The sequence below is a fragment of the Somniosus microcephalus genome, chromosome 6 (genome assembly GCF_052327205.1).
Source record: "Somniosus microcephalus isolate GS21.2 chromosome 6, FLI_Smic_1.0, whole genome shotgun sequence".
Lineage (NCBI taxonomy): Eukaryota > Metazoa > Chordata > Chondrichthyes > Squaliformes > Somniosidae > Somniosus > Somniosus microcephalus.
This window is the reverse complement of record NC_140992.1, coordinates 240,510,205-240,537,035: the sequence shown is the minus strand read 5'-3', so window position 1 is coordinate 240,537,035 and position 26,831 is coordinate 240,510,205. Positions and strand designations below refer to the sequence as shown.

General features: G+C 42.7%; 1 protein-coding gene across 3 annotated transcripts in view; it reads right to left on the bottom strand.

The window, feature by feature from the left end:
- zfpm1 (zinc finger protein, FOG family member 1) overlaps window positions 1–26,831 on the bottom strand; it is a 258,811-nt gene that overhangs the window by 14,941 nt on the left and 217,039 nt on the right. For 2 of the 3 annotated variants that reach the window (XM_085991613.1, XM_085991615.1), the window contains 3 exons: window positions 13,913–14,158; window positions 12,700–12,924; window positions 5,472–5,567 (listed from right to left, as the gene is read on the bottom strand). In XM_085991613.1, coding sequence (XP_085847739.1) covers window positions 5,472–5,567; window positions 12,700–12,924; window positions 13,913–14,158 — 567 coding nt within the window. The remainder of the gene's footprint in view (window positions 1–5,471; window positions 5,568–12,699; window positions 12,925–13,912; window positions 14,159–26,831) is intronic. The other variant, XM_085991616.1, reaches the window with a different exon arrangement.

Below are 26,831 nucleotides of genomic sequence, written 5' to 3'. Positions count from 1 at the left end.
CATGGTTTTGAATGAGAGTAAGGGTATAACGAAGGAGGTCTTAACAGCAACAAACAGAAGATGATTTCAGGAGTAGAAGATTTCAGGGAGAATCTAGGAGACAACTTGGGGGGGAGAGAGAGAGAAAGAGAAAGAGAGCAGCCAGCTCACAGTTGCACTTCTACCCAGAGGATAACGGGGTAAAAGAAGTCTCAATTATTCTCTGTAAACAGCTGCTCGAATACTGTAATGTATTGAGTCTTGCTTGTGCTGAATAAAGTTAAATAACTGTCCCCAATGTGGGTCAACCTTGAATCATTTGGAACCAGGGTCCCTCTGGAATCTTATATTGCCCTCTCAGGTGGATGTAAAAGATCCCATGGCACTATTCAAAGAAGAGCAGGGGAGTTCCATCCGGTGTCCTGGCCAATATGTATCCCTCAATCAATATCACTAAAAACAGATTATCTGGTCATTATCACATTGCTGTTTGTGGGACCTTGCTGTGTGCAAATTGGCTGCCATGTTTCCTACATTACAACACTTCAAAAATGTACTTCATTGGCTGTAAAGCGCTTTGGGACCTCCTGAAATCACAAAAGGTGCTATAAAAATGCCCGTCTGTCTGAACTTGATGCACATAAGCCTACACAAGATGTCTCTGTTTGCCATCCAGTCCGTATGAGCTGATGGCACCATTCTTTTGGGTGCATCAAGCGCAGAATTTAAGTCATGCAGCTGCCATTTCAAACAGTCTAAAATTGATGCCACAAACCATGTTAATCCAAAGAACAAAAGAGTTGCACTGATAGGTCTGGGAGGGAAAATGTAAATAGTACCGTACTCCACTACAGTAGAGTGAAAACTTGGGGCAGGATTTTTATTCAGGAGTCGGGTTGGAGGCGGGACTATAACTTTCGGGGTTGTAGTCCCGCCTCCATCGAGATGCGGCCAATCCACGCGATTTTAACTTGATTGGCCATGTTGAGCCCACCCAGCGGGCTCAGCAGGCCAATTAAGGGCCACCCAGCAACAGGTGATGTCACAGGCTGAAATTTCATCTGTCAAGAGGTTTTGACAGATGAAATATCAGCGTTTCACAGCTGTTTGAAGCTGTCAAACTCGGACAGTCTTACTTCTAACCCGAGTCCTTCTCCACAGACTCGGTTAGAAATCTCTCCTGCACAGTAAGCTGAAGGCTGTCACTTTTGACAGTTCATAGCCATTCTGCTTTCTGTGCCGGTGAGATGAGGGACTCCCAGGACCTAAAGGAAGGAAGGCTGAAAAGGTATGTAAATCACTTTAGACACACCAAACACACTTACCTTTGCACTCATGCACACATCACTCACCTGAACACCGACATCTCGACCCCTCCAAGTCCTTCAACCCAACGGCCCGCCTCCTCTAACTTGGCGTGGTTTGGAGCCGTCGGGAATCCCACACTTCAACCTTAAAAATAGGGATTAGGCTAAAAACTGCCCGTTAACAGGCAGTTAATTGGCACTAATCCCTTCCCGCCTCGGGTAGGCGGGTCCCAGTGCGGGTACCCACCTCCTTTGAAACTGGCATGGAGGCGGGTTTGGGTGCGGGATGGGGTCGGGACCCCTGATTTCGGGATTTTAACCCCCCGCACGCTTCCAATCTCGACTCCATGGCCCAATGAAAATCCTGCCCTTGGAATCTACAAAACAGAGGATCGCAATCAGTCTGAACACAGACCAAATATATTGACAACACTGATGGGAAGATGATGAGTTCTCCAAACCTACTATCAACTGAAGCTATCCGATTCATTGTTTGCCTAGTTACATGGTTATTGAAAGGATCCATGCAGCACCATTGTAAAAGGAACATTCAAAATGGGTTAAAAAATAATGGACACCTCGGATACATCGAGAAAGTATATAGCATACAGTTTTAATCCCATGATTTTCCTTTAAGATATCATACAAACTAACGCTTCAAATATGCCAGCTTGGTTCTGAGGTAGCAGTCTCGCTTCAGTGTCAGATGATTGTGGGCTCCAGACTTGAGCACATAATCTAGGCTGACATCTCAGTACCAAGGAACATAAGAAATAGGAGCAGGAGTAGGCCATTTGGCCCCTCGAGCTCAGCTCCATTTCTCTGCCCGCTCTCCATAACCCATCACTCCCTTATTGTTCAAAAACCTGTATTTCCACCTTAAATATATTCAATAACCCAGCCTCCACAGCTCTCTGGAGCAGAGAATTCCACAGATTTACGACCCTCAGAAGAAATTCCTCCTCCTCTCAGTTTTAAATGGGCGACCCCTTATTCTGAAACTATGCCCCCAGGTTCTAGATTCCCCCATGAGGGGAAACATCTTCCCTGCATCTACCTTGTCGAGCCCCCTCAGTATCTTATATGTTTCAATAAGATCACCTCGCATTCTTCTAAACTCCAATGAGTATAGGCCCAACCTGCTCAACCTTTCTTCCTAAGTCAACCCCTTCATCTCAGGAATCAACCTCGTGAACCTTCTCTGAACTGCCTCCAATGCAAGTATATCCCTCCTTAAATAAGGAGACTAAAACTGTACGCAGTACTCCAGGTGGTCTCACCAATACCCTGTACAGCTGTAGCAGGACTTCCCTGCTTTTATACTCCAGCCCCCTTGCAATAAAGGCCAACATTCCATTTACCTTCCTGATTACTTGCTGTAGCTACATGCTAACTTTTTGTGTTTCATACACAAGGACCCCCAGGTCCCTCTGAACTGTAGCATTTTGTAATCTCTCTCCATTTAAATAATAATTTGCTTTTTTATTTTTCTTACCAAAGTGGATAACCTCACACTTTCCCACATTAAACTCCATCTGCCAAATGTTTGCCCACTCACGTAGCCTGTCTATATCCCTTTGCAGATTGTGTGTGTCCTCTTCACAACTTGTTTTCCCACCTATCTTTGTATCATCAGCAAATTTGGTTACATTACACTCGATCCCTTCATCCAAGTCATTAATATAAATTGTAAATAGTTCAGGCCCCAGCACTGATCCCTGTGGCACCCCACTAGTTACTGTTTGCCAACTGGAAAATGACCCGTTTCTCCCGACTCTCTGTTTTCTGTTAGTTAGCCAATCCTCTATCCATGCTAATATATTACCCCCAACCCCGTACTGTATTGTTGAAGGTACACTCTAATGCATGAGACATTAAACAGAGGCCCTGTCTGCTCTCTCAGGTGGATGGAAAATATCTCAAAGCACTACTTGAATAAAAGCAGGTGAGTTTTGTTACTCTCCTGACCAACATTTACCTCCCAATCACCAACTCCAAAAACCCCCCCCAGATTAACTGGTCATTTATCACATTACTGTTTGTGGGGCCTCGTCATGTGCTAATTAGCTGGTGTATTTGCCTACTAAAAAAAAATCCAACAGTGACTGACTACATTTCAAAATCAATTCACTTGCTGTAAAGCACCTTGGAATATCTTGAGGATGTGAAAGGTGCAATATAACTAAGTTCTTTCTTTCATGATTTAATAATGCTGAATTGTCAGCTACCTGCTGCATGGGTGAGAGATGAGGATTAGTAACCTTTTCCTGAGTGGAACAGACAGCCACAATTTGTTCACTAAAAATATAAAGTTTGACACTTGCAGAAGTCAAGAGAGATTGCGAGGGAAAAATGAATTGCATGAAGGAACTATATTGGTGCAATTGTAGAAGCATTTAGCTATTTGGTAAACTACTCAAAGTGGAACTTAAGTGCAATTTTACATTCAAGTCACTACTTAGAACTTCAATAAATAATTGTTTTGTTACAAATGGGACTAAAACGAACACATTCTACATTACTAAAGTAGACACCATTTGAAGTGGGACATGAGAAATAGTTTGCATTTAGTACTTGCCTGAAAGACCAGTTTAAACTCCATATTTACATTGGGCTGGTCTGAATCAGAGCTAAGAATGTGACAGTAATCAAGATAGCTACAAAAGAGGTTTTTTGCTTGGGTAGTCTGGTGACCAATGCAGTTCACATTATACCTTTACTGTTACTGATTAACATCTCCACACCCCTGTGCTTCTCAAGCAGTACATTGTCTGAGAAAATACATTAAATGGCCGTCATTATTTTTCACTGATTCATGTCTTCTTTAATCAAACAAATGCAAATATCACAATGGAAGAAAAATACAAGAAGAAAAATTTGATTTTAGATGGAGATTTAATTTTTTTTTCCAAAACAGAAATGTTTCAGATAGAGATGTTCTAAACCATATAAAAAAATATCCTTGGAATAATGAAAGCTTTCAAGAAATCTGGACAAGAGCCCAAAGTATAAATAAGATTGTTTATTTAAGCTGAGCTCAGAGGTGTGGCTTGGGCCTGTCTAGAAGAACAAGCAATAAATGAATTACTTGCCTCTGAATCAGAACATTTGGGTTTTAATCTCATGGCTGTCTAATATTTAAAGATGGCAGTCTCAGCCAGCTGAACTCAGATTGCTAGTTGAAACATCACACTGAAGTAAGAGTTTCCATCATGGAGAGATGGAAAGCTACATATAGTCTGGAATACACAATATGTTTTACACCTCCCATTGGATACTCAGGCAATTTCCATTGGCAGGATAGGCACACCAACATCAGTGTTCTCGCTCAGGCCAACATCCCCAGCATCGAAGCTTTGACCACGCTCGATCAGCTCTGATGGACGGGTCACATCGTCCGCATGCCCAATACTAAACTCCCAAAACAAGCGCTCCACTCGGAGCTCCGACACGACAAGAGAGCCCCAGGTGGGCAGAGGAAACGCTTCAAGGACACCCTTAAAGCCTCCTTGAAAGAGTGCAACATCCCCACCGACACCTGTGAATCCCTGGCCCAAGACTGCACAAAGTGGAGGAGAAGCATCCGGGAAGTCGCCGAACAAATCGAGTCTCTTCGGTGGGAGCAAGTGGAAGCCAAGTGCAAGCAGCGCACGTCAACCCAAGCACCCCACCCTCCCGCCCCTTCAACCACCATCTGCCCCACCTGTGACAGAGACTGTAGGTCCCGCATTGGACTCGTCAGTCACCTGCGAACTCATTTTTAATGTGGAAGCAAGTCATTCTCGGTTCCAAGGGACTGCCTAAGAGAAGAGAAAAGGGGATACTCAGGAAGGGGCACTGATGGATGACCAAGTACATGTAGCCAGACCTAACCATGCTCCCTCCTTAGGATATGTGGTGGTCAGCAGTTTTAAAGAGGGGGGAAAAGGTACTTAAGTTCTAACTAAGCATTTGAATTATTTATTTGATCTTATTACTGTCTAGTTCATTGCAGCCCATTCAAATGAACTGAACAATGCATCATATTTTGGAGAAGATTTAGACGAATTTAACAGTCCTTTACATTTTGAATATGATACATCATTACACACAAGAACACGAGAGAAAGTAATATGATACACTTGGGGGAATATACAAATTAAAAGTGTCTTGTAGGTGGAATTTCTGGGTTAAAGAGTAAATTACCATTCAGGGTGTCCGTGTGTACTTTCAGGTGTCGCTCACAGTTTGCCTTTGTTGTAAATGCTGACAGACAGATTAGACACACAAATGGCCTTTCACCTGAGCAATAAGAGAACACACATCAGTCGGAAAAGCAAAAACAATGACAAGATTGAAAGGAATCATTTTAAAGTAAAGTGAATGTGGAATGACTCAGTACCCAGCTCTGCATTTTTGTTTATTTTACAGAAAATACTGCACAGTAGACATATGCAGATCAGCCACAATTTGAATACTGAATTCAGTTCAAGCTGAATTGATGCAACCTGAAGTAGACAGTGCAAAGTAATTACATGCCAATTTAAATTATTTTCTTTTTAAAACTCCATTTCTTGCCCTGTGATGATATAGGACGCTAATTCTATTACTGTCGTGAACATATTGCCCCAAATCCAACTTCACAATAGCAACAATCTGAAGCTGCTGCTTCTGGCAACTTTCCTCCAGCGCCCTTTTGGTTTGCCTGTACTACACATTCCTCTATTGTTACCTTTTATTCTTTCTGGTTAGGTCTGGCCACGTGTACTTGTCCCCGTTTTATCTTGAACTGTTTTAATTGGTCTCTGGGATGCCAAGAAAAATCTTTAAATTCCATGAATAAAAGATGCAAGCAAAAAACCAAAACCCATTATAAGTGAATTCCACCATCAATGTGTAACAAGGTATGTCACTTCTGACATTAGGCAAAAACCTAATCAAGTACTTTTCCAAGATCTTAGCAAGTTATTGTATGCAGGCGTGGAATGATAGAGAAGTAAACCCCAACATTCTATGGAAGCACATAGAGCTAGAAAAAAATGAATACTTCATGTGTCACATTGTATTGGTGCTCCAACACATCAAATTCCCGTCTGAAAGTGTAGACCAGGTAAGCAGGTGAGGAGCACCTTGATTTTTTTTTAATAAAAAAGGTCCAAAGAAACTGTATTACACATTCTAAGTTTGAGAAACTCAGATCTAAAAGAATCTTCTATTAAGATTGAGCAACTTTAGATGAGGTAATGAGGTTCAGGAACATGATGATGAATAAGGGACTCGCCCATGGTCTAGAATATCGGAAAGTGCAATTTTTTTCCATTGGCACATTTCTTACAAATATCTCCATTAGCGGTGCTTGACTACACATGGAATTGCCAAAACAGTCCTTATTGAGTAGCAAGCAATTTGTCTATTCATTTTAAGACCATTTCTTAAATCAAATCAAAATGTGCTCTATGCCATTTGTTGGGTGAACAATATTAATCTATTATGAGATTTTGAAATCACATTTGAAGTCAAAATATGCAACATTACTACTGCTATGCTAGAGCTTTCCCACTTTCCCTGGCAAAATTTTCCTGCCTTTACCTCTATAAATATTGATTGGGCAATTATAGCTCCATCATTCTCACATCAGTACCAGGTAAAATAATTGATGACCTATTTGATAACTTATCAAACAGCAGCGAACACAGATTAACAAGGAAAAGACCTCAGCAACCTCCTTGACTTTTTTGAGGAGATAATATCAATTGGACAGTGGGAGGCCCTATGATGTGGTGTACTTAGACTTCTAAAAGGCCTTTGACTAATATCTATATGAAAAAAATAACAAACTTGCATTTATATAGCAGCTTTCACAACCTCAACATGTCTCAAAGTGATACACAGCTAATGAATCACTTTAAGTGTAGTCACTGTTGTAATGTAGGGAAATGTGGCAGCCAATTTGTACACAGCAAGGTCACACAGGCAACAAGATAAATGACCAGATAATCTGTTTTCGTGATGTTGATTGAGGGGAAAAAAAGTTTACCAAGACACTGGGAGAACTCCCCAGCTCTACTTTGAGTGTTGCCATGGGAATTCTTTTTATATCCACCCGAGGGGGTGGATGGCTCATTGATTTAGCATCTCATTCAAAACATGGCACCTTCAACACTCAACTCCCCCACTACTCCACTCAACTCTCAACCTAGATTATGTGCTCAAATTTGACTCGGGGGCGAGAATGCCATGACTGAGCCAAGGCCGACACCAGCTAAAAGGTTGTTACTTAAGCTTAAAGTGGTGGGGAGTCAAGGTTAAGCCTAAGAATATATTAAAAAAATTAGCTGAAAGGTACAAAGCAATGGGCATTTATTAGGGGAGTAATGTCATAGTGGGGGAAGTGTAAGTTGGGATCAGTTTTGGGATCCTCAGGACCTCAAAGATTGTAATCTCTGGATTACTCCCGGTGCCACGTGCTAGTGAGTATAGGAATAGGAGGATAGAGCAGATGAATGCATGGCTAAAAAGAGTTTGTGCAGGAGGGAGGGCTTTAGTTTCCTGGATCACTAGGTCTGCTTCTGGGGAAGGTGGGACCTGTACAAGTTGGGCAGGTTGCACCTGAACCGGAACGGGACCAACATCCTTGCGGGGAGGTTTAAACTAACTTGGCAGGGGGGTGGGATATGGAGTGGAGCTATAGTAGGGGGTGATGCACAGCCAAATATAGAGGAAAAAACAAGTCAGCCTGGAAGGCAGAGCAAATATGTAATGGCACAAGGGAGTATGGCAAGGCTGGATGGCATTTATTTTAATGCAAGGAGTCTTGCAAGTAAGGCAGATGAATTGAAGGTGTTGATGAACACATGGGAGTATGATATTGTTGCTATCACAGAGACATGGTTGAGGGAGGGGTAGGACTGGCAGCTCAATATTCCAGGGTATAGAATCTTCAGGTGAGATAGAGGGGGGTGTAAAAGAGGAGGGGGTGTCGCAATATTAATCAAGGACTGTACTATAGGCCCCCAAACAGTCAGGGGGAGATAGAGGAACAGATATGTAGGCAAATCTCAGAGAAGTGTGCAAATAATAGGGTAATAATAGTGGGGGATTTCAACTTCCCCAATATTAACTGGGATAGTCAGAGTGTGAAAGGCTTAGAGGGTGCGGAATTCTTAAAGTGCATCCAGGAGAGCTTTTTGAGCCAGCATGTAGAAAGTCCTACAACAGAGGGGGCGGTACTGGACCTAATTCCAGGGAATATAGCCGGGCAAGTGGTAGAAGTGTCAGTAGGAGAGCATTTTGGTGACAGTGACCATAATTCGGTGAAATTTAAGGTAGTCATGGAAAAGGACAAAGATGGACCGGAAATAAAGGTTCTAAATTGGGGGAAGGCCGATTTTAGTATGATAAGGCAGGATCTGGCCAAAGTGGACTGGGATCAGCTACTTGTAGGAAAATCCACATCAGAGCAGTGGGAGTCTTTCAGAAAGGAAAGAGAGAGAGAGTACAACGCCATGTTCCCGTAAAGGTCAAGGGTGGGACCAACAAGCCCAGGAAACCTTGGATGTCAAGGGATATACAAGAATGGATTAGGAAAACAAGGGAGGCTTTTGGCAGATACAAAGGACTAAAAACAGTGGAAGCCCTAAAGGAGTATAGAAAGTGCAGGGGGGTTAATTAAAAAATAAATTAAGAGAGCAAAGAGGGAGCATGAAAAAACAATGGCGGGCAAAATAAAGGAAAATCCCAAGGTATTTTATAAGTATATTAAGGGCAAGAGGATAACCAGGGAAAGGGTAGGGCCCATTAGGGACTTAAGTGGCAATCTGTGTGTAGAGCCGGAAGATGTCGGTGAGGTTTTAAATGAATATTTTGCATCTGTGTTCACTATGGAGAAGGACGATGTAGGCCCAGAAATCAGGCAGGGGGATTGTGATATACTTGAACAAAAATTAGTATTGAGGGAAGAGGCACCAGCGGTTTTAGCGGGCTTAAAAGTGGATAAATCCCCAGGCCCAGGCGAAATACATCCCAGGCTGCTGCGTGAGGCAAGGGAGGAGATTGCAGGGGCTCTGACACAAATTTTCAGAACCTCTCTGGCCACAGGTGAGGTGCCTGAGGACTGGAGAACAGCTAACGTAGTGCCATTATTCAAGAAGGGTAGTTGGGATAAACCAGGGAATTACAGGACAGTGAGCCTAACATTAGTGGTTGGGAAATTATTGGAAAAAATTCTGAGGGACAGAATTAGTCTCCACTTGAAAAGGCAAGGATTAATCAAGGATAGTCAGCATGGCTTTGTCAGGGGGAGATCATGTCTGACCAATTTGATTGAATTTTTTGAGGGGGCGACTAGGTGTGTGGATGATGGTAGTGCAGTTGATGTAGTCTACATGGACTTCAGTAAGGCTTTTGACAAAGTCCCACATGGGAGGCTGGTCAAGAAGGTAAGAGCCCATGGGATCCAGGGCAATTTGGCACATTGGATCCAAAATTGGCTTAGTGGCAGGAGGCAGAGGGTGATGGTCGAAGATTGTTTGTGTGACTGGAAGCCTGTGTCCAGTGGTGTACCGCAGGGATCGATGCTGGGTCCTTTGCTGTTTGTAGTGTACATTAATGATTTAGATATTAATGTAGGAGGTATGATCAGTAAGTTCGCAGATGACACAAAAATTGGTGGAGTGGTAAATAGCGAGGAGGGAAGCCTTAGGCTACAGGACGATATAGATGGGTTGGTTAGATTGACAGAACAGTGGCAAATGGAGTTTAACCCTGAAAACTGTGAGGTGATGCATTTTGGGAGGACTAACAAGGCAAGGGACTACACAATGAATGGTAGGATCCTAGGAAGGACAGAGGATCAGGGGACCTTGGTGTGCATGTACATAGATCCCTGAAGGCAGCAGGACAGGTAGATAAGGTGGTTAAAAAGGCATATGGGATACTTATATTCTATGCCTCGGCTAATGAAGGCAAGAGCAGGTTGGTTATGATGGAGCTGTACAAAACGCTAGTTAGGCCACAGCTGGAATACTGTGTGCAGTTCTGGTCGCCACACTATAGGGAGGATGTGATTGCATTGGAGAGGGTGCAGAGGAGATTCACCAGAATGTTACCTGAGCTGGAAAGCTTCAGCTATGAAGAGAGACTGGACAGGCTGGGGTTGTTTTCCTTAGAGCAGAGAAGGCTGAGGGGGGATCTGATTGAGGTGTACAAAATTATGAGGGGCATAGATAGGTTAGATAGAAAGGAACGTTTCCCCTTAGTAGAGGGGTCAGTAACCAGGGGGCATAGTTTCAAGATAAGGGGCAGGAGGTTTAGGGGGGATTTGAGGAAAAACTTTTTCACCCAGAAGGTGGTTGGAATCTGGAACTCACTGCCTGAAAGGGTGGTAGAGGCAGGAACCCTCACAACATTCAAGAAGCATTTAGATAAGCACTTGAAACGCAATAGCATACAAGGCTACGGACCAAGTGCTGGTAAAAATGGGATTATAATAGACAGGGCTTGATGGCCGGTGCGGAGACGATGGGCCAAAGGGCCTCTTTCTGTGCTGTATAACTTTATGACTACTGCCTTTAATTTAAACATACTTGGATTCAGAAATTCTTTTATTGGATGACGGCAAAATTGCACCTATTGTTTCAAACATTGCAAAATGTTTAACTACACATAAGTAACAATTTGCAAATTTCACATTTTGTAATTTGAATGTAGAAAAAAGCCATTTATATTGCATTTAGAATACAGAAAAGTGCATTAGTCTACAATACAGTTGTTAAATCAGCAACAGATATTTGGTCAATATATAAGAAAATAAAAAGTTAAAAAGGAAAGGAAAAATTTGTTTAAATAATCCACATTAACTAACCACAATCTCAGTCATATTTTAGATAATGAATCCAAAATAAGCACAAACCTAAATTAAAATCCAACACATAAATGATGTGAATCAACTCAACCTTTTCAGGAATTCATCATAATCCAAAGCTTGGATTGCTATCTTTTCACAGAGTTATTAGATATTCAGAATATAGCTGCCAATTTCTGATCTTTGTGGTATGTATTTTCATTGTTGCTGGCATGTCGTGGAATTCAATTGTATTTTCAGTGGCCATAATACCACTAATGGGCCACCAGAGCCAGAACCACACCATGGGCCAGAAATTAGGATCGGGTGCTTGCCACGCGTGCAAGCCCCCGATGTGCACTCACCCTGCGCGCCGACATCTGAAGCCCGGGCCTGCTTGCATTTCCTGTCACTGGCCCGGTTCAGCTGTCAGCGCGATGTGCTTGCCTGATCCAGCGGCGTAGTTAGTGCGATGTGCCGGCTGGGATCAGGTGAGCACTCTGCAGCCAATCAGGGGAGGGGAAACTCATTCATGAGTTTGATAGTAAAGACCGTCAAACTCATGAAAAGTACGGGCACCCAAAAGACTAGTTTAACTTTAATTAAAATTTTAAAAAACATCCCAATAATTAAATAAACTATAAATAACTTTAAAAAACGATTTAAAACAATTAATAAAATTTTTGAAAAAAAAATTATTTACGAAATCGGGTCTAAAAATAAACTTACCTTACTGTAAAGTCCTTATAAACAATGAATCTGTGGAAAAAATGTAATAATTTTAAATAATAGACCACTTACCTTCAAGAATCCACTCCTTACGCCTCCTTTTTTCATTTCTAAAAAGTTCAGGCCCTTGCACACGCACAAACCTGTCAAAAAGAAGGAAGTTCAACGCGTGCGCGCAGAGTCCTGCGCGCACGCGTTGGACCTCTTAACCCCTTGGTTCGATGGAGAGGAAATGCCGGTTTCCCGCGCATGCGCTGTGAATGCTGAAATCTGGCACTTCCAACGGGCCCACGCGTGAGTACACCGTCCATACTCACGCGTTGGGACAGGAATTACTGGCCCAAAGTATTAGTTCTGGAACTTAGGCCATTATTGCCAGACTTTTAATATGCTATAGCTAAGTGCACAAGCAAACTTGTATTTGGAATTTTGAACTGCTGCTGTTTGTCAGCATTTTTTGGGATGGTTCAAGGCCATCTGCATAAACACTTTCTGGTGTGCACTGAAAATACAATTGGCAGATTCCATTTCCCGGTGCTAACAGACTTTGGCTTGATGAATACATACTTACAGCCATTTTTAACTTGCTGTTATTTGGCAGATTGCAAGTTGCAGAATTGCACTATTAGTGATTACAAATTAACAATACCAGATTAAAAGCACACAGCTCCTTCAAGTGTACATACTGGAGTAATAATGTTTTGATTTAATTAATATTCACTTCTGTCTCACCGTGTGAAGTCTCCATGTTATTTCTTTTGTAATCAAATTAGGTTTGCAATCCGGCTCGCTGCCACCCCATTCTACCCCCAGAACTATTTCAAATTGAAACCTGCTGTATTAAAATAATGTAAGGTTTCTTACCACTGTGACTACGCACGTGAATCTCGAGTGAACTGGCACTGGGACAGCTTTTGTTGCACTGTGGGAAGGGACAGATGCGCTCATGTGGTGAAGTCTCCTTGAGTTTTTCCTCGGCAGGAGTGGGCGTAGATTTTTGCCGGCTGGCACAGTAATACATCAGGTGAGCTTGCAGGTTTCTTTCACTCCGATACCAAATGCCACAAGATTTACAAGGAAAGATGTCCTCTGGAACAATCAAATTTAAAATAAATATTCTGAGGAAGCATGAACACCACAACTTAGAGAAGTAACCAAATTTGTTTGTTTTTGATTTTTCTTTTATGGTGAGCATCTTCTCTATTTTCTTGTCTCTCTGGACCATGAAACAGAGGACGTGTGTGTAATCTGATCCTAGACACCAACTAACGGTATGTTAAGCTGCTGTTAGAAGATGCGAGGAAGCAGCATTGTGATGACCCTCCGATGGATTCCCCCTTCCCTGTGGGGTCGTGCCTACTGCCCACTTAGCATTTTGTCATAGTGGCATGGCTGAGGTAATTAACCCAACAGCAGTAGGGGCAATCATCAATGCAAACCAATACCCTGCCACTACACTGCCCTGAATCATCGTCAGACATAGGTTTTCATTTACCCCTCTATGATGAAGCTCGCTGGAAATTTTGTATTCATTTTAAATACAGCTGTAGTACAAGGAGACCACTTAACCAATAACCATTTAATCAGTACTGATGTCAGTAGTACTCTGAAATACTACAAGCAAATGAGTGCTAAATAAAATGATTTAATTTTGCGGTAAGAATACAGATTTAAAAAAGGAAGGGAAGAGAAGAAAAAGGTTAGGAGCAAGTATTTTATATAGAGAGTGCTAACCCATCTTTCTCTTCAAAAACAAAACCCTACCACAATATCTCATGCCCGCCATCCTTTAATTAGTTTTCCAATTAACCTCCGCTTAGAATTTGATTCAGTCTCAGCACTTAACACTCACTGCTTCTCTATTTCAGTACTGATGGAGTGCTGCACTGTTGGAAGCACCACCTTCTAGGTAAGATGTTAAACTAAGACCCTGCCACGTTTGTCTACATAACAACAGTGACTACGCTTCAGAAGTATTTAATTTAGCTTAATCTTTTCTGCCAAGTGATGAAACGCCAGAAGAATAAGGTTTGTTGTAACGATTGTACATTTTGCTTTCTATTTCGCTCGAACTTACTGTTGACAACGGCAGTGGCTAATATTGCAGCCATGCCCGCCTGCTGAGGAAGAAGCTGGATGTCAGAATGTAACGAAGCTGGGTACGTGGCTGCTTGCTCCGAGCATTCTGCAGGCTCCACTGGCTCCATCTTAACACTTAGATTTAACACCGGGTCGCTCTTACTCTGATCCAAAGGACCAACAATCGCTGTTAAACACTCTCCTTCTGCGATGGGCTTTGTGGTTTTACACCAGATCTGATCATCTGCCGAGGAAAACAAAATGCTTTTGTGAAACAAAATCTGAAGTGTTCTAATAGTGCTGCTACCAGAGGATGGTAATACACACAAAAGATTCTGTACATCTGCAGCAGATACTGAGCATATTCCTTTTTCAACTAAAACCCATCATGTTTTCAATGATAAATAATAAATATTTTCAGAGAAAGCAGTTAGAATCTTATTTCACAGTCTCCACTTCAAAGCTCACTTATAGCTATAGTGAACAGCACCATGTCCATTGACTTGTGAAGTCAGAGAACTGGTGCTGAAGAAAACCCAATTGCATATGAAAAATCGATATAAATTCTTTGTAAAAAAGACATACAACCAGTGGTTGAAAAAAATGGACCATAATGCAGCCGAGGTCAGCCATGGTATCAGACAGCAAGGCATGAAAGGAGTTGTTTTCAGGCTGAGGTAAGCAGGCTATAATGTTGTGGGCCAAGGCCAGGAGCCACTAGCATGGAGGTTGGTGGCTGGAGCACTGGGGAGCGAAAATGGGGACTGCAGCATTCGGAGCATGTGGAGGTGAGAAGAAGGGAAACAGAGACAGAGCTAGAGGAGTCAGTGGAAGGGAAGAAATGGAGTACAATTGGAGAACTTGGCTGGGCAGAGATCTGATAGGGAGCAGATGCTAGTCAGAGCAAAATGCCTATGGCGAAGGATTAACCAGGGGAAGACAAAACTGCAAAATGTTGTGTCACATGGTGTTAGAAATCAGTGGTGTCCAAAATGTATATGGTTATGCAGATAAAATTGTGGTGTGAGTAATGCTGTGTTTACATGATTGTATTAGACCTGGAGACTTCAGACTAGTATTAGAATAACTAGATAGATGCTTAGAATCTGCTTGCGTTTTGGTTCCCTGCGGATGTTATAGCATTCTGCACTGTGACGGTCACATATGACCTTGTTTCCAGGCTAGCTGTCTGCTGTTTGTGTGCTAGGAAGGTTATTTTATGCATCTTTAATTTGACTAACCAAGGCCCAACACCTATGTTTCTTCCATTACTGCTAATAACCATATTATAATGCTAAGTTAGGATTTTGACTTTGTTTAACAAAACTGCTTTAAAATGCATAAGTTAACCAGTGTATGAGAATAGAAGATATCTTTAGGAATTTAATGATTCATTCCATGGTACAATAGTCTGATAATGGAACAGTTAGTTTTGCATAGTGAAAGCAGCAATAACAGCATGAACATAAATAACTGAAAACAAGCAGTTACGAACATCTATAATTGCAAAATACTGCGGATGCTGGAAATCTGAAATAACAACAGAAAATGCTGGAAATACTCAGAAGGCCAGGCAGCATCCGTGGAGAGAGAAAAACAGAGTTAACGTTTCAGGTCTGGGACCCTTCAGTTCTGATGAAGGGTCCCAGACCTGAAACGTTAACTCTGTTTTTCTCTCTCCACGGATGCTGCCTGGCCTGCTGAGTAGTTACGAACATCTGATGGCAGAGAATGGCATGTCTGACACCAAACTAGGGAGGATAGGGACAAGGGAGATGAGAGAAATTCCGATGGGTAGGACTTCAAAATATATAAACAATAAAGCATGTGTAATGATTGTGAAGACCCCTCCTGGAGGAAGGATCTTCATCTCGAAGTTGAGACAAAGAACTCGACGTGCCATTGGGCACCTTGGTTTCGGAAGAGCCCTTACAGGTTAAATGGTCCTGTCCATAATTTACATCAGGCCCACCCCTAAAAAAGGGTATAAGAGAAAGACCTGAAAAGCCCTTAGCACAGACAGTGGAAGGGAGAGCCATACAAGAGTGGGGCTGGTCTAACACTCTTCCGGGACCAGACTCAACCCATTCTTGGGGGTTCTAGAAGAGAGGGAGAAAGGCCGTAAGCCGGAGAACTAACTGTTCTCTCTTGCGCACGCCAGCCGTCTGTCCGATTGGGACCGGTACCAGGGGCTTGTCAGGGTTGTATGTTTTTGCTGTATAACTAATGTGTTATATTCCGTCTTAAATTCTGATTAAACACAATATTCCCACCAAATTGGTTTGCAGTCGATCCTGATAATTTGAAAGAGATTGGTCCATTGTTAGCTTGTGGAGATTACCAATCAGCAATATTAGGGATTCACTAAAATATCACAACTGTACAACATTAGTCAGACCATATTACAAACAGATTTTTAATTAAGGATATTTTCATGCCAACAGTCCAAAGTATGTTCTACAAATGTGCAAACACTTTGTGCCCATGCACACACAGTGCATTGCTTTTCTTGGAAATATCCAGACTAGACATTTATACCAGCAAACAAGGACTAAAAGTTGACATAAAATATGGGATCAATGGTTAGACAGGACTGGGGTGTGTGCATCTTTTTTGAAGGGGAGGAGAATATGTGGGGGGGGGGGGCTGGGAGGGAGCAGCACGTTCCATTCAAAGTAGTATCCTGGGGTAACTCTTTAGGAAGAAGCAGGGGGTGGGGATGGGAGTACAACCTTAGAGGACAGAGAGCTGCTGACCCACAAGCTAGAACTGTAGATTTCCCAGTCAGCCGTGGGGTCAGGTGGCTCTAGAGCAGCCCTCCAGCAGCTTTAAGGTTGCATCCCTCTGGCCTCACATGTCTTCATCAGTGATGTCCTTGATTGACCTAGCAACAAGAGAGACAAATTGCTTCCAAGTTTAAATAAACTACTTAATTGATAAATAAAAGATTGATCATAGAAGACCATCTAACTCTCTGCTAGTGTAGAATATCATTAGAACACTACTGTCAACAACAGCAGAAAATAAGAGGCTATTTAGAACAAGGCTTTTTATGCAGTGCTAGTCTGGAAGAATACTTGACTCACTGGGGCATCATGAGGGGAAATAAAGTCTTAGAGAGGTAATGTTCTGTAATTTACACCATGTATAAACAAAAACATGTTTGCTTGTGAGGGAAGCACTACCACGTAGCAACATAACCACATTAGCTGCTAACCGCAAAGGGTTTTATTCTGATAAATCGTTATCACACCTATCTACCAGGCATCCCACTGCTACCACTACTCAGACTTCGTGGTTGCTCCTTTCAATAGAAGAATGTTCTCCACAGGTCTGAGCAGAAATCTCATCAGACAATGAAAAAAATAATAACCATTTTGGTAATCAGTTTTAGAAATCAAAAAGAAACCTCAAACATTTGTGAATCAGGCAACTGAATTTAAACAAAGTTTTTTTTTAACCTAAAAAAATGCTTCACTGAGTTTTGTTCTGTCAGGTATTGAGTACAAAAGTAGAGAAGTTATGCTGAACCTTTATAAAGCGCTGGTTAGGCCACAACTGAAGTATTGCGTCCAGTTCTGGTTAACACACTTTAGGAAGGATGAGAAGGCCCCAGAAAGGGTGCAGAGGAGATTTACCAGAATGGTTCCGGGGATGGGGGATCTTCGCTGCAAGGACAGGTTGGAGAAGCTGGATTTGTTTTCATTAGAGAAAAGGAGGTTGAGGGGTGATTTGATAGAGGTGTACAAGATTATGACAGGTTTGGATAGGCAAGACAGGGAAAGGCTGTTCCCACTAGTTGATGGGATAAGAACTAGGGGACACACATTTAAGGTTTTGTGAAAGAGATACAGGAGGGATGTGAGGAAAAACTTTTTTTTTTTTTTTTTTAATAAACGCAGCGAGCGGTGAGGACCTGGAACTCGCTGCCGACGGAAGTGGTGGAAGCGGAGACACTCAGTGTTTTCAAGGGGAGAATGGATAGGCACTTGAGGGAAATAAACTTGCAGGACTACGGGGATAGAGCAGGGGAATGGGACTGACTGGATAGCGCTACAGAGAGCTGGCACGGACTCGATGGGCCAAATGGCCTCCTTCTGTGCCGTTATGACTCTATGCTTTAAAATGGCCGGTCATTTATTGCTAATGTTCTTTAGAAGCCCATTTCCTATTCATAATGTACCACTCCAATTTGATTTTCCCGGGGTTGCTATTTCCTTATTTAAAAAAAGATTTTTTTGTAATACTGAAATTGGTGAGTTGTCATTCATAAAGCATTCTTCACATTTGTCTTTTAATATTGGATTCTGTGGACCACAGTCCTGTTGTGTTGTACTGTATTTGTATTAAAAATAGCTCATTTAGCTTCACTAGGAATTCCCATCATCCACTGATCACACTCAGGATCATTTTCTAGGAGTTCGCCCCATCAGATTAGGGACCTTTCCTGCAGCTCACCAAGCACCAGCAGTTTCTAATGCAATATTGAAAATAAAAACATACAGTAGAGTTGCTAGAATTGGCTTCAGTGCATCTGAGCTTGGGAGGGGGGAAAAGGAATAAAGTTCTCATTCATAGATATTATCCAAAGACTCCTGCTGGAAAACCTAGGTGTATAGTCATCAGGTGAACACAAGATTGAGTTTGGCTGTAATGCCTTATCAAGTACTCTTCCAGCTCTCTGCCTAAGCTCACACATTCAGAATTTCACTTGGGCAAGTTACCGGAAGGAGCCCAAGATCCATACACGAACAGGTGTCAACATTTTTTTTTTTTTTTTAAAGGAGAGAAGTGGAGGACTATGGGAACAAAATGATTAAACAACAGACTCTTTTTAAATTATTACTAGTTTTCAGAAAACAATACACTGGTTAACGATTCTGGCATTTTCTTGCGAGTGCGCATAGATTATACAGATATACAGGAAAGGTTCTGATATCCGGCACCGACGGGACCGAGCTGCTGCCGATCTATCAAAACTTCCGATAGACCAGCGCTAATGTTGAAGGATAGGAAGTTTTCATCTCTGTATCCGACAACAAACACTGTTGCTTAGCAACAGCTTGTAAACACTCGGCCCGTACCTTGGAAGCGTCTCTGAAGCCGTTGCTAAGCTACAGAGACGCTTTCCAGAGCCTGACTTTAAAAAATGCTAGGAGAAGAAAAAAAACCTAACCAAAACGGCTGCTGATTTCTGCGGTTAGATCGAGGTTTCTGGGCATACAACCTCCGGATAAACCAAAGTTTCCTGTAGTTTATCATAGCAGAGGAGATTAGAAATTTCAAGCAGACGATGGATACATTTCTGGTAGACAAGACTACTGAAGGGCACGAGTGATCAGCGTGGAGGGGAGACTTTTGGGACTGGTTCAGTATGATGGAAACAGTCGTTTCCAATATTGTATAGTCCTGTGTTCCGAAGCACATTTCAGAACATGGGGCTGTGTTTGGGGGGGGGGGGGGTGGGGGCTAAGTTAAGTATGCTTAGTGACACATCGTGGGTAACCATGGTCTCTTGAGATTATTTGGTTATATTAAAGAGTCAGGGAGGTAGTTTCCTGAAACTGGACACAGATAGCATTGCTAACTCCTGAGGGAGGCAAAAACTATCAATTAGGAAAGGTGGTGCACATGATTGCAACAGCAAACAGATCGTAGGAGCATTAATGGGCCTGGCAGCCTTTCCTTTCACGAGTTTGGAACAAAAAGGAGCCCAATTTGAGCAATTTTTTGAAGAGAGAGAGTTTGGTATCGTATAGGAGGGAGGCAGCCCGTTTCAGTAAAGAAATGAAGCAGTTACCAACTGCACACAATGTGCTAACTGCTGCATTTTGTTATTTAACAATGTACTACAGACTAATTTTAAAATGTATAAATCTTCAAAGAATAGGTAAGGTTACATTGTATTTTTTGCAAAACAAGGGTTTGAACTTGGATACAAATTTTATCATGAAGCACATACAGGAAACACTAATTAATAAATTGGCAACTGCAAAGAAAAACATCTTTCAACATATAAGCAAGCTCCAGAGTTGATCTTTTGCTATTATCACTTTTTTTTTGTCACTCCCATTCGAATTAGGTTGGTACATAGAAATGCAACAACAAACCATTTCTTCCACCCTGACTTGCAAAAGGAACCTGAATGTCAGTAAAGGGAAGCTACACAATAGCTGGAATTTTGCCAGTGCTCAGAGTGCAGGTTTGGAGGTGGGTCTGCTGTCAAAAATCAAAAAGAAAGATCGACAGCGGGTCGGTATCCTGCTGGAAACCCGCCTCCTCGTCAGTTTCCCCAAGTGTCTGCCCGGGACGCCAGCGATGCCCTCACCATGTCCGGATTTGCTTCATTTAACACTACACCTTGGCTGTCACATGATGCACCAAGTTGGCACCACCCCATACCAGCACCATAAAGCATCCCTACAATGTCCAAGCCATTCCTTTCACACTCATCACCATTGCGGGGGGGGGGGGGGGGGGAAAGGGGGAGGCAGGGACGTTATGTCTCACCATTCACTGGCACTCACCAAGACACTTTCAAAGGTGCACACAAATCTGTCCAAGAAGGCAAAGTGGTGAAAATAAGGATTCAATGCTTGACAACACATTAACAGAAACTTTACATGAACATTAGCTAAAGCACACAAGTGCCTACCCTTGTGTGCTGTTAGTTTGAATGATTGGACAAGGATGAGGGTGAGTGGTGGCTAGTGAAATGGGGAAGTGATAACGGAGATAGAAAGGGATGGGTGGCGGTGTACGGTAAGTTGGTGGGAGTAAGGATGTGCAGGAGTAGGGTAGGGAAGGGGATGGGGATGTGATGAGTGGCACAGGAGGATGAGGTCGAGTGTGGCTTTGCAGTAATGTTTTGTGATCTACTGAGACCATTGAAAGGTTTGCACCACTGCAGCCTGGTCCTCCCGACGACATCGCTGCATGTGCGATGTGTAACCAGGCTGTGTTAATCTCCTGGGGAGGTACCTTCTGCCCATGGGAAGTGAAGAGTACCTCCCTGCGTGCTGGGACTGCCTCCATAAGCATATGGAGGGAATCATGGGAGAGCCTGGGTGCAGCTGTGCACCTTTGTGCAGTGCTTACAGCACCTCAATGCTGTAGAACACTGAAAGCAGAACTGTCAAAATGATTGTGGACATGGCCCCTTTAAGGAAACTGGCTGATGACATGTCATCAGACCCGCTACCTTTTAATATAGAAGATAGGAGCAGGAGTAGGAGTAGGCCATTCGGCCCCTCGAGCCTGCTCCGCCATTCAATGCGATCATGGCTGATCATCTAAATTCAGTACCCGGTCCCTGCTTTCTCCCCATACCCCTTGATCCCTTTAGCCTTAAGAAATATATCCAACTCCTTCTAGAATATATTTAATGTATTGGCCTCTACTGCCTTCTGTGGTAGAGAATTCCACAGGTTCACCACTCTCTGGGTGAAGAAATTCCTCCTCTTCTGTCCTAAATGGCCTACCCCTTATCCTTAGACTGTGATCCCTGGTTCTGGACTCCCCGACCATCGGGAACATCCTTCCTGCATCTAGTCTGTCCAGTCCTGTCAGAATTTTATAAGTTTCAATGAGATCCCCTTTCATTCTTCTAAACTCCAGTGAGTACAAGCCCAATCGACCCAATCTCTCCTCATACGTCATTCCTGCCATCCCAGGTATCAGCCTGGTGAATCTTCGCTGAACTCCTTCCATGGCAAGAACATCCTTCCTCAGATAAGGCGACCAAAACTGCACACAATATTCAAGGTGTGGTCTCACCAAGGCCCTGTACAACTGCAGCAAGACATCCTTGTTCCTGTACTCAAACCCTCTCGCTATGAAGGCCAACATACCATTTGCCTTCTTAAAAGCCTGCTGCACCTGCATGCTTACCTTCAGCAACTGGTGCACAAGGACACCCAGGTCTCGTTGCACTTCCCCTTCTCCCAATCTATTGCCATTCAGATAATAATCTGCCTTCCTGTTTTTGCCACCAAAGTGGATAACCTCGCATTTATCCATGTTATATTGCATCTGCCATGCTTTTGCCCAATCACCCAACCTGTCCAAATCATCCTGGAGTTTCTCGGCATCCTCCTCACAGCACACACACCCACCCAGCTTTGTGTTGTCTGCAAATTTGGAGATATTACATCTAGTTCCCTTGTCTAGATCATGAATATATATTGTGAATAGCTGGGGCACAAGGACCGATCCCTGCGGTACCTCACTAGTCACTGCTTGCCACTTGGAAAAAGACCCGTTTATTCCAACGCTTTGCTTTCTGTCTGCCAACCAGTTCTCTATCCAAGTCAATACCTTGCCCCCAATCCCATGTGCCTTAACTTTACATGCTAATCTCTTATGCGGGACCTTATCAAAAGCCTTCTGAAAGTCCAAATACACCACATCCACTGGTTCTCCCTTATCTATTTTACCAGTTACATCCTCAAAAAATTTCAGTAGATTAGTCAAGCACGATTTACCTTTTGTAAATCCATGTTGACTTTGTCCGATCTTGTCACTGTTTTCCAAGTGCTCTGCTATTACATCTTTTATAATGGACTCTAGCATTTTCCCCACTACCGATGTCAGGCTTACCGGTCTGTAATTTCCCGCTTTCTCTCTACCACCTTTTTTGAATAGTGGGGTAACATTAGCTACCCTGCAATCCATAGGTATTGTTCCAGATTCCATCAAATGCTGGAAGGTGATCAGCAAAGTATCAACTATTTCTAGGGCCACTTCCTTAAGTACCCTAGGATGTAGATTATCAGGCCCTGGGGATTTATCGGCCTTCAATCCCATCAATTTCCCTAACCATTTCCCTACAAATACTGGTTTCTTTCAGTTCCTCCCTTTCATCAGACCCTATCTTCCCCGACATCTCTGGGAGGTTATTTGTGTCCTCCTTTGTGAAGACAGAACCAAAATATGTATTTAATTGGTCTGCCATCTCTTTGTTCCCCATTATAAATTTCCCTGATTCTGACTGCAAGGGACCTACGCTTGACTTCACCAATCTTTTTCTCTTCACATATCTATAAAAGCTTTGAGTCAGTTTTTATGTTCCCTGAAAGCTTACTCTCATATTCTATTTTCCCTTTCTTAATTAATCCCTTTGTCCTCCTTTGTTGAATCCTAAACTGCTCCCAATCCTCAGGCTTACTGCTTTTTCTGGCCAGTTTATATGTCCTCTCCTTGAATCTTATGCTATCCCTAATTTCCCTTGTTAGCCATGGTTGAGTCACCTTTTTTGGTTTATTTTTATGCCAAACTGGGATGAACAAATTCTGTAGTTCATCCATGCGGTCTTTGAATGTTTGCCATTGCCTATCCACCGTCAACCCTTTGAGTGAGATTCCCCAATCAATCCTACCCAACTCACGCCTCAGACCATCATAGTTTCCTTTATTTAAATTTAGGACCCTAGTCTCCGAGTCGAATACTTCATTCTCCATCTTAATGAAGAATTCGATCATATTACGATCGCTCCGGCCCAAGGGGCCTCATACAACAAGATTGCTAATGAATCCTTTCTCGTTACATAATACCCAGTCTAAGATGGCCTGATCTCTGGTTGGTTCCACGACATATTGGTCCAGGAAACCATCCCGTAAACACTCCAGGAATTCCTCCTCCACAGTATTGTTACTAATTTGGTTAGCCTAATCTATATGTAGATTAAAGTCACCCATGATGACTGCTGTGCCGTTATTGCACGCTTCTCTAATTTCCCTTTTAATGCCGTCCCCAACCTCCGCATTACTGTTTGGAGGTCTATATACCACTCCCACTAACGTTTTCTGTCCCTTGGTATTTCTCAGTTCTACCCATACAGGTTTTCTGTCCCTTGGTATTTCTCAGTTCTACCCATACAGATTCCACATCATTAGAGCTAATATCCTTCCTTACAATTGTGTTAATCCCTTCTTTAACCAGCAATGCTACCCCACCTCCCTTTCCTTTTTGCCTATCTTTCCTGAATATTGAATACCCCTGGATGTTGAGTTCCCAGCCTTGGCCACCCTGGAGGCATGTTTCCGTAATCCCAATGAAATCATATTCGTTTACCTCTATTTGCGCAGCTAATTCATCCACCTTATTACGAATGCTCCTCGCATTAAGTCAGAAAGCCTTCAGGCTTGTTTTTTTAACGCTCTTAGACCTATTTAGAATTATTATTTACTGTGGCCATGTTTGATTTAAACCGTTGATTTCTCTGACTGCCACTTTTGTTTTTCTCCTTCCTATCTTTTGCTTTTATCCTTGTTTCCCTTTTCCCTGTCCCCTTGCTCAGGTTCCCAACCCCCTGCCATTTTAGTTTAAACCCTCCCCCAGAGCACTAGCAAACACTCCCCCTAGGACATCGGTCCCGGCCCTGCCCAGGTGCAAACTGTCCGGTTTGAACTGGTCCCACCTACCCCAGAGCCGGTTCCAATGTCCCAGGAATTTGAATCCCTCCCCCTTGCACCATTCCGCTAGCCACGTATTCATCTGAAGTATCCTTCTATTTCTACTCTGACTAGCACGTGGCACTGGTAGCAATCCTGAGATTACTACCTTTGAGGTCCTATTTTTTAATTTACCTCCTAACTCCCTGTATTCCGCTTTTAGGACCTCATCCCGCTTTTTACCTATATCGTTAGTACCTATATGTACCACGACAACTGGCTGTTCACCCTCCCCTTCCAAGATATTCTGCAGCCGGCTCTGAGACATCCTTGACCCTTGCACCAGGGAGGTAACACAACATCCTGGAGTCTCGTTTGCGGCCGCAGAAATGCCTATCTATTCCCCTTACAATAGAATCCCCTATTACTATAGCTCTCCCCCTCTTTTTCCTCCCGTCTTAACTGGCCAGGAACCTCGCAGGGTGGGCTTAACAAGCCCAAATCAGGGCAAAATCACTTGGAGGAGGCGGGATGAAGACGGGAGCGGAGTTTGATTCCACTCTCTGCTCTGGCCGCACCGGACTCGCCACGGCTGGCGAAATCACAGCCAATGTGTGTATAAATTTCAAATAACGATGTGCTTGTTTTGTATAAATCACCAGGAAGGTCATCTATCCAGTCTTGGAAGTGATGGAAAGTCTTTGCACCTCATAAGGGAATGTCCCAGAGTGATAGTTTTTCTGGAACGATCACATGGGCTATTTGAAACAGTCAACAAACTTTAATTCTGAAGTAGAATTAATGGGTGGTGGTTGGAGAACATGCCCACGATACAAACCACTCCATTGTGATCCAAGCTACTGAAGCACTGTTGGTGCCATGTGAGAAAAACAGGACAACACTTCATGCTTAGGTAGTAGATGATCAACCAATTGTAGAAAGATTGGAATTCATTGCAAGTAGACTTGGCATCTAAAGATGTGCAAGCAGCTCTAGTCTCCCTGCAAAATAAAATCAAAGCAAACCAATCCTTTGCACTGACTCCTGCCTATGCTATCCACCATTCCACAACTTTTGGGAAGAACAGATAACCAGCTCCAATGTCTCTGGAAGTACTTCCTTTGAACAGCAAGTTCATTCACACCATATTCTCACCAATCTTTGAGGGACTGCTTTACAGTCGGTCCTATGCAAAGCATAAAATGCCACGTGTAACCACGTCACTTTAAATACTTAAAATCTTGTATATATTTCCAATTTTTTTTGTAACAAAGCTCTTCATAAAATCTGTTAAAATACTAATTCTTGACAATGATAAAATGATTGGCTTAAGATAGTGCTCATGCACATGTACATACACAGAGCAAAATGACTACTTTTTGAAAAGAAATGTAGCATCTGAAGAGAGGCAGGAACTTCTGAAGATTTGATTGGACTATTGGTGCATTTTAAAAGTTATTGGGCCGTAATTTGCTGTAGCAGGGCATCTACCAGTGTTTGCCGTTAGCTAGACTTGCCCTTGCAGGTTTAGGTTTTTAACATCTTTTTCCGTGGCAAGTTGCTGAAAGTGCAAGCTGATAATGCTGCAGTGAGGGAAACCGGGCATCTGGGACCTGAGTGAACACGGCAAGCAGTTATGTGTCCCCTTAGCCAATCAGATTGAGGGATTGTGAAATAAGCAGCACAAGGACTGAGGAGGAACTGTAAATGAGAGTGGGTAAATTCAATGGGTTGGACTGTGCTGTAGAAATAACGGTGAGGCTAACAGCGCTCACTGTAAGTGTAAATCGGACAGCAAATTCCAGCGACCGCACATGTGCAGTTAAACGCGGAAAGCTTGAAGTTGTTGTCCGAGCTGTGCTGCTCCTCCAGAAGCTGCACGAGAATGGTATCTTGCTGAGAGACTTGGCATTGAAACACACGGAACTGCATGATGTTGATGCACTTATGTGATATATACCCACCAAACTCACCAGAAAAAGTTAGGGCTTGTCCATTCCAATGTAAGTGAATTTTTAAGTCTTAATTACTGCCAAACAACCTCACTGGCACTGAAATTTAACTTTTACAAGCATGGAGTCTCATTCTTTCAGATTTTAATTATTGTTGGAGATTTAAAAAATAAAAGTATATAATTTTTTACTTTTTCTTTGTCTCTTATGTCTCTCCCTTAATCCCATTTTTCTTTCCCTTTCTTTATTTCTCTTTCTGTACCTGATTTGACATTAACTTAAATATTTTAACTGTCACTTCACGATTCTCCAAATGATTGGTTAAGGATACATGCAGTTGCTTGCCCTGTCCCAGATCCCCTGTAGAGGGCGTTGCACTTTGTGGCTCTCGAATTACAGTAAGTTCCAGTGCAAAATCCCATAGAAAGTCTGTGGGCAAGTGCAAGTGTAATGCTCGGGCTGGTACCGTTCGCTCGCCGTGGAGAGCGAAATCCGGCCAAATGTCAAATCAGATATAGAAAGAGAAATAGAGAGAGAAAGAAAATTTTACATTTTTAAAATCTCCAACAACAAT